This window comes from Pteropus vampyrus, unplaced genomic scaffold (genome assembly GCF_000151845.1).
Source record: "Pteropus vampyrus isolate Shadow unplaced genomic scaffold, Pvam_2.0 Scaffold319, whole genome shotgun sequence".
Classification (NCBI taxonomy): domain Eukaryota; kingdom Metazoa; phylum Chordata; class Mammalia; order Chiroptera; family Pteropodidae; genus Pteropus; species Pteropus vampyrus.
Genome location: NW_011889100.1, coordinates 738,489 through 748,533, shown reverse-complemented (window position 1 = coordinate 748,533; position 10,045 = coordinate 738,489). Strand labels below are relative to the sequence as shown.

At 64.0% G+C, this 10,045-nt stretch overlaps 1 protein-coding gene across 2 annotated transcripts in view; it reads left to right on the top strand.

Moving 5' to 3' along the window:
* Positions 1 to 8,752, top strand: part of CELF3 (CUGBP Elav-like family member 3) — a 17,836-nt gene extending 9,084 nt beyond the window's left edge. Inside the window, exons 3-13 of one of the 2 annotated variants that reach the window (XM_011377668.2) lie at positions 1,849 to 1,897; positions 2,300 to 2,428; positions 2,519 to 2,598; positions 3,604 to 3,747; positions 3,891 to 4,032; positions 4,261 to 4,410; positions 4,738 to 4,803; positions 5,001 to 5,138; positions 5,393 to 5,536; positions 6,137 to 6,274; positions 7,855 to 8,752. In XM_011377668.2, the coding sequence (XP_011375970.1) occupies positions 1,849 to 1,897; positions 2,300 to 2,428; positions 2,519 to 2,598; positions 3,604 to 3,747; positions 3,891 to 4,032; positions 4,261 to 4,410; positions 4,738 to 4,803; positions 5,001 to 5,138; positions 5,393 to 5,536; positions 6,137 to 6,264 (1,170 nt within the window). In that variant the 3' untranslated portion in view covers positions 6,265 to 6,274; positions 7,855 to 8,752. The remainder of the gene's footprint in view (positions 1 to 1,848; positions 1,898 to 2,299; positions 2,429 to 2,518; positions 2,599 to 3,603; positions 3,748 to 3,890; positions 4,033 to 4,260; positions 4,411 to 4,737; positions 4,804 to 5,000; positions 5,139 to 5,392; positions 5,537 to 6,136; positions 6,275 to 7,854) is intronic. The other variant, XM_011377669.2, reaches the window with a different exon arrangement.
* Positions 8,753 to 10,045: the final 1,293 nt, after the last annotated feature.

The following is a 10,045-nucleotide window of genomic DNA, read 5'->3' as shown; positions in this document are numbered from 1 at the left end:
GAGAATTCCCCGACACACTGCCACCGCGCCCTGGTTGCCTGTGTGCCTGCGAGGGGACGTCCTGATTGCTCGGACGAGAGTACAGGAGAGGAGGGTGAAAGACCAGGAGCCTGAGCGGCCGGCCCCCCACCCCCTGCCACACGCACACGCACACGCACACGCACACGCACACACTCCCGAGATTGAACCTCAGATGGGATAATCCCAGATTGGTGGAGGATAAAGCTGGGGGAGATTGGCCGAGGATTTGTGTGGCTGGTACCCTCTCCCCCACCAGCTGCTCTCAGATCCAGAGATGGGGGTACATGGGGAGGGGGACCACTGAGGTGGGGCTTAGACTTGATCCAGCCCAGGACTCCCTGGCCGGCAGAGTCCAGCCGGACTGGCTGGCACGTGCTGCGGGGGAAGGGGGAAGGGGTCCAGGGGAGAGGCGGCTGGCGGCGCTCATCTCTGCCCTTGACTGTTAAGTGGTGACAGCTCCCCTCGCTAGAACACCACGCTGGGATAGCCTGGCTCCAGGTGGCCCCATCCAGCCGTTGTACAGATGGGGCAGCTGAGGCAGCTGAGGCCCAGAGGAGAGAAATGACTCGTCCCAGGTCCCCCGGCGCGTGAGTGGCAGGGCCCGGCCCGGAAGTCCAGGGCCTTCCCTGAGGGTAACTTTAGCCGCACCCTCAGCACCCTGGTTTCTTTTGCTAACTTATGATTTTTGGTCCCTGGAACTAGGGCTGCCCCACGGACAGATGAGTGGAGGGGCCAGGGCGGCCCCGGGGGTCAAAGTCCTCGCAGCGGAATATTTTCAGACACGCGATGCTGAGTGCCCCCTTCCCTCTCTGGCTCCTAAGATTCCCCGCCCCCACCCTGCCGGAGTCCCCCCCATGCTCCGGCCAGAGCCCGCAGAGCGGACCCGGGGTGCCGGCGCGTCCCCTGGAGCCGAAGGCAGGGCGGCGCGGCGGGGGCAGGGAGAGGGGCGCGCCCCGGAGCACTTCCGGGCGCGGGGAGGACCGCGCTTTGGAGCTGTCCTGGCTGCGAGGCGCCGAGGGTCTGACTGGAGGAGGAAGGCAGGGGACGGGATGGCCCCGCAGGGCCTGCTCCGCGCCGCGCCCTCCAGAATCGGGAAGCTCTCCCACCTCCCAGCCCCCACCAAACCCTCCCCACCCGGCATACCCTGTTCCCACCCCCCCACTCCTTCTCGGGTGTGTGGAGCAGCAGAAGTGATGACGTCACCACGGTCGCCAGGGCGACGGGGACGGATAAATCAGGCTGAGTGGGCGGTTGCCATGGCGCGCATTCTCCCGTTGCCACGGAGACTGGGCATCTGCTCCCTTTGTGCTGCCCGAGTGCCTTCCCCCTAGGGTCAAGGGGTGTAGGGGGGCAGAAGGAAAGGCAGACACACCTCTAGGGGTCAGAAGGAAGTTGGGGCATCTGTGGGGTTCCCTTCAGTCTAGAGTCTTCCCGGGGGCCTCTTGATGGGTGGCCTCTGCTGCGCCCACTGTGTAGAACTGAGGCGGCTCTTGCTGAACGGCCCCACAGCTGGGCTGGCTCAGAACCTGGGTGCTGTGGGCAGCCCCACTGTGCCCCTAAGGAGAGCAGCACCCGACCCTGGCCAAGTCGTCTGGGGCCCCGCCCGGCCGGGCACCGTGTCCCATGAGTGCCCTCTCCTACACGCCCCCTTCCCAGCCTCTGACCCCCGGGCCCTACACCTTCCCCGCAACCAACAGTCCAGAGGGCCGGGGAGCCTCGGGGCCTGGGCCTCTCTGCCTCCTGCCTCCCCGCAGGTCCCGGCCCTGGGCGGGCTCTTCGGGGGCTTCAGAGGAGGTCCCCAGCAGTTGCCTTCTCTTCTCTCCTTAGATGAACAGGCCGATCCAGGTCAAGCCAGCCGACAGCGAGAGCCGAGGAGGTAGGTCCTGCACCTCTGGACTCAGCCCCTCGCCCTCAGGCCGCAGGCCCCGGGCCTGGAGCAGCCGAGTGGCAGCCTTTCTTGAGGAAGAAAGTCCCAGTTCCGAAGGGTTCCCAGTCAAGGCGGGCAGAGGGGATGTGATCCAGCCCATCACAGAGATGAGGCCGGGAGTGACAGCCTTCAGAACTGGGACAAGCTCCCTGTGTAACCGCGCCCATCCCAGCCATCACCCCCTTCACGCCCGAGAGCCTTTGGTCCCCAGGGTCAGGGGACTGTCTGGAGCCCTGGGGAAGAGCAGAAGGTAAAGGGTGGGGTTCCTGCCTGTCCCAAGCTGGGGCAGACTGGAAAGCAGCCAGGAGGCACTGAGCATGCCGCCCCCCCCTCTTGTGCCCTGTTCCCCAGAAGACCGGAAGCTCTTTGTGGGGATGCTAGGGAAGCAGCAGACAGATGAGGACGTCCGGAAGATGTTCGAGCCGTTCGGGACCATAGACGAGTGCACTGTGCTGCGAGGGCCGGACGGCACCAGCAAAGGTAGCCGCCCATCTGGTTCCTTGGGCAGTGGGGACTGGGGGGCCCCGGTGGGGCACTCACCCTTTTCCTGCTCCCTCTTGAACACCCTAGGCTGCGCCTTTGTGAAGTTCCAGACCCACGCCGAGGCCCAGGCGGCCATCAACACCCTTCACAGCAGCCGGACCCTGCCGGTGAGCCCTGCTCTCGGGCCTCGGGCCTCCGCAGCCCCCCCCGGCCCCCCGCCAGGGCCCCCCCCAGGCCCCCTGCCAGGCCCTGGCTCGGCCACGGAGGCCCATTCAGACAGGGTCTTTGAATTCGCTCGGAAATAATTTCCTGGCAGAAGAATCAAACCTCTTAGGGACACCTTCACATTTCAAATGACATCTCCCTGCCTCTTATCCCCTGTCCCTGTCCCCCATCTTCCATCCAAATGCCCTCACCCTCCCCTCCTGCCTCTGCCACCCCTCAGCCCTCCCCTTCACCTCCCACCTTCCCATATGCCCTGCCCTCACTGGCAGGTGACACTTGCTTAGAGGCCCCACGTGCCCTCAGCACACATGAGCTGTAGGTCAACTGACTGCACTGGTGGGGGCCCCCACAGAGCAAACCCCTAAACTGAAACCAGCTGTCTTTGGAGGAGGCGAGTGCCCCCTAACAGAGGCTGGGCAAGCCCGTAGCAGGGACTTGCCGGCCAGAACAGAGGACTGCTGTCCAGACTCTAGGCTGTCCAACCCTCGCGAATGTTCTGGTTTGGTTTTCACCTGGTGCATGCTGATGTTAAAACGTGAGGCTGCACCCTCTAACGTCAGGATTGGGGTGTGGGGGCCGGAGTTGTGGTCAGGGGGTGAGGCAGGGGCAAAGCGAGACCGGCCTGAGCTTAATTAAACATCCTCTGTGGCCCATCCACCCTGAGGACCATTTCCGGCTCCAAATCCTCGCGGAGACGCGGGGGTGCCCTCTGCATTCCCGGACGCCCGTCCCTCCCCAGGCACGTGACTTCACGCCCTTCAGCCTTTTCTAGTCTTTTGCACATCCCGGCCCAGGGGGAGGGTGGGATGAAAATCTCCCCGTTTGGCACGAGGACAGCTGCCCTGCCAGAGGCCGAGCCACGAGTGGTGGACCCGAGCCAGGTCCCAGGGCTCTGGGGAGGAGAGCCCCGCTCTGTCTCTCTGACCGCATGGGGGGCCCATGCCCAGGGTGCCTCATCCAGCCTGGTGGTGAAGTTTGCTGACACGGAGAAGGAGCGAGGCCTCCGCCGGATGCAGCAGGTGGCCACCCAGCTGGGCATGTTCAGCCCCATCGCCCTCCAGTTTGGAGCCTACAGCGCCTACACCCAGGCCGTGAGCACTGTCCCCCCCATGCTGGCCCGGCTGTCCCGTCTCCTCCTGGCCTCCCGTGTCCCGTCCCCAACCACAGCTGGGCGGGGAACCAGGCCAGGGCGCAGGGGGCCTGGCCCCACCTTCCTCTCTCCCCCTGCCCCCAGCTGATGCAGCAGCAGGCGGCCCTGGTGGCAGCTCACAGTGCCTACCTCAGCCCTATGGCCACCATGGCCGCCGTGCAGATGCAGCACATGGCCGCCATCAATGCCAATGGCCTCATAGCCACCCCCATCACCCCATCCTCAGGTAAGGCCCAGGCAGGGCTGGGCTGGCGGGAATGGGCCAGGTCAGGGGAGCTACGGCACGGCGGGATGGGAGGGGGCGCAGGGCGTGGCTCGGAAGCCATGGGGTCCGGGGCGGGGTGCAGGGCTCAGAGCGGGGGTTGCGCCCTGCCCTGCGCCCTCGCTGCTGACTGGTTCTCTGCGTCTGCGTGTCGGCTCCTCCGCTCTGTGTGTGTCGCTCTCTCCCGGCCAGGAACCAGCACCCCTCCCGCCATCGCTGCCACGCCGGTCTCAGCCATCCCCGCTGCCCTGGGGGTCAACGGCTACAGCCCTGTGCCCACCCAGCCCGCCGGGCAGCCTGCCCCTGATGCTCTGTACCCCAACGGGGTTCACCCCTACCCAGGTGGGGGTCTCTGCTGCCCACCCATGCCCAGCCACCGGCCATGAGACACGGTCCCTTTCTAGGCTTGGGTTGGTTACAAGGCCTTTCTCCTGCTCTGTCGCCCAGGGCGGGGACGTTCCTTCTGGTCTCAGCCAGGGAAGCTGAGGCGCAGAGAGGCAAGGGCACTTGTCCAGGGTTGCACAGCCGGTCACAGACTCCAGTCTCACTGATGCTGAGCTCTGCCCTTCCCTGTGCTCTGTGCACGTCCCCCTCTCATGCCACCCACGAGGCTCCCCTCCCCGCCTGCCCGGCCTCTGCTCTGCGCTCACAGCCTGCTGCTCTCCCCAGCCCAGAGCCCCGCAGCCCCCGTGGACCCCCTGCAGCAGGCCTACGCGGGGATGCAGCACTACACTGGTGAGGAGCCGCCGGCCCGGCCCGGCCCACCCGCCCCAGGCGGGAGGGAGGGCGAGAGGGCAAGCGGTCCAGAGGCTGGGTCTCGGGTGGCTGCCGGTCCGTGGGGGGTGGGGAGGGCGGGTGCAGGGAGGGGGCCAGGGCTAGCGGGCCGGGCCGGGGCATCTCTAGCCGCGTGAGCTCTCTGTCTCCCCACCCAGCAGCCTACCCGGCAGCCTACAGCCTGGTTGCGCCTGCGTTCCCGCAGCCCCCCGCCCTGGTTGCCCAGCAGCCCCCGCCGCCCCCCCAGCAGCAACAGCAGCAGCAGCAGCAGCAGCAGCAGCAGCAGCAGCGGGAAGGTGCGGCCTGGGCGGCCCGAGAGCCTCAGCGGACAGGGTGCCCTGTCGTGGGCTCAGGGACTCCCTCTCCCTCGCTCACAGCCCGGGCCCCGGCCCCATGGGTGGGGAAGGAAGCGAGTGGTGGCTGGTGCCCTGGCCCACGCGTTGGGGGCGTGATTGCAGGGTCCCCCCGGGCCCTGCTTTTCCAGGGCCCTGGCTCCTTGAGTCCGTCCCCCAGTCACTGTGCTCTGCCTTGTGTCTCTGCTGCCACCCAGGCCCTGACGGCTGCAACATCTTCATCTACCACCTGCCCCAGGAGTTCACCGACTCAGAGGTCCTCCAGATGTTTGTCCCCTTTGGCCACGTCATCTCAGCCAAAGTCTTTGTTGACCGGGCCACCAATCAGAGCAAGTGTTTTGGTGAGAATACGATCTAAAAGATAATTGCCAAAACTCTGAAAGAGGACAAGGTCTGAGACATGCGAAGTCACTTATGGTTGCCGTGGGCCAATATCTGGAATCCAGACTGTCCAAGAGTCCAAAACAACCGTTTCCCACGCACCCCGCTGCGGCCCGGGCCTTCTCTCCCTCCAGAAACCCGCAGCCTCACCTTTTCTCCATAAGCCCTCACCTGGCAGAGGCTCAGGAGGGGGTGTTTGGTTTTCAAAGGCGAGGCTGAGGGAGTCGGGCGTCGTTGCCTTTGGGCCTCGTCTGCAAGGCTGCTCGGGGAAGAAAGGGAACATTCTCGTCCCCCCTGCTGCAGAAGTCATTAGGGTCTGAGACAGGTGTTTTCAACAGGTAGGTTCAGAACCAGGCTGAGAAAGGGGCCGCCCCTCCAAGGACGCTGGGGCGCGAATGTCCCAGTGTGCGCATGCGCGTGCGCGGTGGGCTGGACTCGCTCACTCAACCCGTCAATCAACAGCTCCTGGGCAGGTGTCTGGGCGCTCGCCGGACCTGGAGGCGGCTGGGTGGTGCGCTGAGAGGCGGGGCCGCGCCGGCCTCACGCCCCTCTCCCCTCAGGCTTTGTGAGTTTCGACAATCCGGCCAGTGCCCAGGCTGCCATCCAGGCCATGAACGGTTTCCAGATCGGCATGAAGCGCCTCAAAGTCCAGCTAAAGCGGCCCAAGGATGCCAACCGGCCCTACTGAGGGCCCCCAGGTGGGTCCTGCTGTGACCTCCCCAACCCCCACACTGCGGCCAGCCCCCTCACTCCGACTGCTCCCTCCAAGCCCCGACTCCGGGCGTTTGTAGCAGGGGTCTGCCCCTTCTGCTGATTTTCAGTCATTCGAGTCTCTTTCCTGCCCCTCCCCTCGCCCACACAGACACAGACAGACAGACAGACAGACACACACACACACACACACGCCCCACAGAGAGCCAAGTCTCTAAATATCTGTCCACCCCCCACAGCCTCCCCGATATCCAGTCCCGTCCGTCTGGTCAGTGTCCGTGTGTCCGTGTGTCCGTGTGTCCGTGTCTCTCTCTCTCTGGTTTTCCTTCGAGTTGGAGTGGAATTAGGGGAGTACGGTTTGAGGACTGAGGGGGCTGGTTTAGGAGGCTGGAGGGTCCTAGAAACACTGGTTTCTGGAATATCTGTTCTAAGAAGTGGGGACGTCAGCTCCTTGCCGCCCTGGACTCCAGGTGATTTTCTTATGTGGCAGTGGACCCATGGGACAGTGGAGAGTGCGCAGAACAGACTGGGGGGAGTCCCCACCTCGGGCCTCTCGGGAGCAGCTGTGGCTCAGGTGGAGGCGGCTGACATGCTGGACAGCCTGTGACTCACCTCACGGGTCCCTCCACCCCATGCCCGCCACCGCCGCGGCCCGCGGCCCAGAGCCCTGAGCTTCCGTTCCTTTTATGTCGTTAATCTCCTTTGGACCAAACCCCCGAAAAATACAACCAAGAACAATACCCACGTTTTCTGTTTCTCCCCCTTTCCCCCCCAATCCTGGCTGCTTAACTTCCCCCACCCTGGGGGCCCCCAGCCCAGGGCCCGTGTCCATTGTCGGCAGAAGCCCCCATCCCCGGACCCCTGCTCCGGGCCCCTGTAAGTCGCATGGAACGAGCGTGTTGTCTTTGGAGCCAGTTGTTTGTTATTTGGGGAGGGGGCCGCGGAGGGAAGCGCCCCCCCGGCCCAGGCTCAGGGCCGGGGGCAGCTCGCGGGATGTGCTTGGTTGACAGTGGTTGGTGACTGTGGTCTGTGTTCTGTGCATTTCTCCCTGGCTTCCTTCGTTCCTTTCTAAAAAGGAATGAGCACTCCCCAGGGGCCAGGGGCTCCCCCAGAGACCCCAGGCCACGCCCAGCCCTGGGCCACCCCGGCCTGCCCCGCCCTCCCTGTGGATGCCCCCTGCTCTCTCTCCAGGTGTCTGTCCAGACAGGCACCTGCCTCCTCCTCTCTGAGTTGCCTCCACCTGCCTGTTCGTTGTCTCATTCTTTGCCTCTCTCCCCCTCCGTCCCTGTCTCCGTCCTTCTCAGCCTTTTTCTCACGGGCTGTTTTAACGATTTCCTTCCTAATGTCTTTGGCTTCTTGTATCATCCGCCCTGTCCCTCCCTCTCTTCCTTCCCCTCCCCTGGTCGAATGGCTTGGGGGGCGGCCAGATGGTTCAGTGTGGACTGAGGCCTTTTGGATGACCGGCCTCCCTCAGCCACCCCAGCCACTTCTCCCCACCCCCGGGGCCTGTGACCTGCACTGGCGGCCGGCTTCCCCACAGCTTCACCCGCGTCTCCTTCCTCCGCAGGTCTGGAGACGCCACAGGAAGGGGCGTCCTGCCCCCTCTCCCCACGACTGGTCCCAGCCCTCTGCACACCTGCCCTGGGTCTTGCTTGGCCTCTGTGGCAAAAGCTGCTTCGTGGCCCTGGGGGCTCAGGACAGTGGCCCAGTCCCACCACCCGGCCCCTCCCCGAGGGCCTGCCTCCTCCCAGGTGCCCTTTTGGCCTTTGTGAGGGAGCAAGGGACAGGCTCGAAGGCTCGGGGTATCAGCCTTCTGCTGGGGCTCCTGTGCCCGGCGTCCCGCGCCCAGCTTTCGCACTCGCCTCCCCAACCCGGGGGCCCGCTGTACCTGTGCAGCTCGGAGAGGGCAGTGGGGGCCCCCACACGCTCCCCACCTCGCCCTCGTCCCAGCCTCTTCCCCACTTTAGGGGGTTCTCAGAAGCTGGTTCCCACGCTCCCTGCCACCCTCAGCTAGAGGTAGGATGTCCAGCCCTAAAACTCACTGCCTCCCCCAAGGGCCCCCTCCAAGGAGGTGTGGGGGAGCCCTGAGGGCTGCCTCTCCCGTCAGCCACAGAGACCCTCCTCCTCCTGCGAGGAAAAGACCCCCCTGAGCCCCTAACAATGTTTACAGTCTCTGGTGGTCCCTCCGTGTCAACGCCCCACCGGCCACGCGTCACCCAGCCCACCGGCCGGACGCTGCCATCTCTCCTGGGGGTTTAGACAATGTTCCCCTGGATTTTTCTCTCTCGATTTCTCCCTTTGCTTTGGGGGTAACTGGGTATTTGGGAGGAGGGGTGTGGGGAGGGATAAAGGGGTTTATTACCTGATCATTTTCTTTAGGAAGAGGTTTTAGGGCAAAGAAATGGGGTGGGGGTGGGAGTGGTAAGGGAGACGGGGAGTCAGTTTCAGACACTTCTCTATGCTTAACTTATTTATTTATTGCATTAATTTACTTTTAAAGAGTTCGTCTTTTCTGTCTAAATAAAGAAAAAAGTTTAAAAGCATCAAATAAGAGTCTTGGAAGGCTGAGGGTGGGAGTCTGTGCACGCTGAGTGGGGCTGGGCAGGGTGGGAGGAGTGGAGTTTGGGGGGGCTGTCGGGAAGGGCCAGCCCCGCCTCTGAGCAGCGTCCAGGCCTTGGTCACGGCCTCCCAATCCTACTCTTCCGCCCTTCTGTGGGGCTTCATTCTGGAATGCTCTGCAGAGCTGGCGTGGAGGGAAGCAGGCTGCAGCCTCTCCTGCCCAGCCCTGTCCCTGAAGGCTGAGGACTGGCGGCCTCGTGACCCACACCCCACTTCCCCCTCGTTCACGTGGGTGAGCTGCCCCAGTGCTCGGCCAGTGGGGATGCTCGGAAACGACTGTCCCGGCACCATTAGGAAGCACTTGCTCCGCACGTGCAGCTGTCCCAGCCCTTCCCCTGCATTTCTTCATCCAGGTGCGATTTTGTAGACTGGAGGGTACTTAACTTACCCCGGCACGAGGCTCCTAAGGGGTGGCTGCGGGAGTCGGGCCGTGTCAGACTTCCAAACCTATGACGCTCTCGCCTCACGCGATCCCAGGAGGCACGAGGCAGGCTGCCCGGTGACCCCAGCCAGCAGGTGGCCCGCGTGAGCCCTGAGCGCCCTCCATCTCCGATCCTCCTGGCTGAACCGCTTCGGGGCTGGGCTCGGGGCTCACACAGATGTAGTCTTTGACACGTGGGCCATTTGCTTCTAGGCAAGTACCTGTCACCCATCTTCATTACCTTCCTGCTTATTACATCCACTCACCTTCCAGGCGTGATCTGGCCTCGGGCCAGGGACGCTCTGTGAGAGGCGCCGCCTCCACCCCACACGCCTGCCTCCTCCTAACCTGCCCCGAACTGGAACAGTTAAGAAGAGAAGCAACCTGTGAAGTACGACAGAGCCCTACCTGTGGGCACTGTCTCGGGAGGAACAGCCTCTCGGGTCGGTGGAGTCAGGGACGGGACCCAGAAGGGAGCCCAGTCAAGACCCAGATAGAGATGTTTGGGGGGCGGCGGGGGAGGCAGATGTCAGCGATAGGAAGTGTCTGTAAGGACAGGAGCTGGGATGAGCATTATCAAGTTCCCGAGCTCTCGTGGTGGCTTCTGAAGTTTGTGAGTCAGGACACAAAGACGGAAGGCGGGTTTTAGACCAAAGGACATCTCCCTGAGTGGCTTTTTGGCCGGCAGGTAACAGGCCTGGGAGGTGTCCTCTTTCCC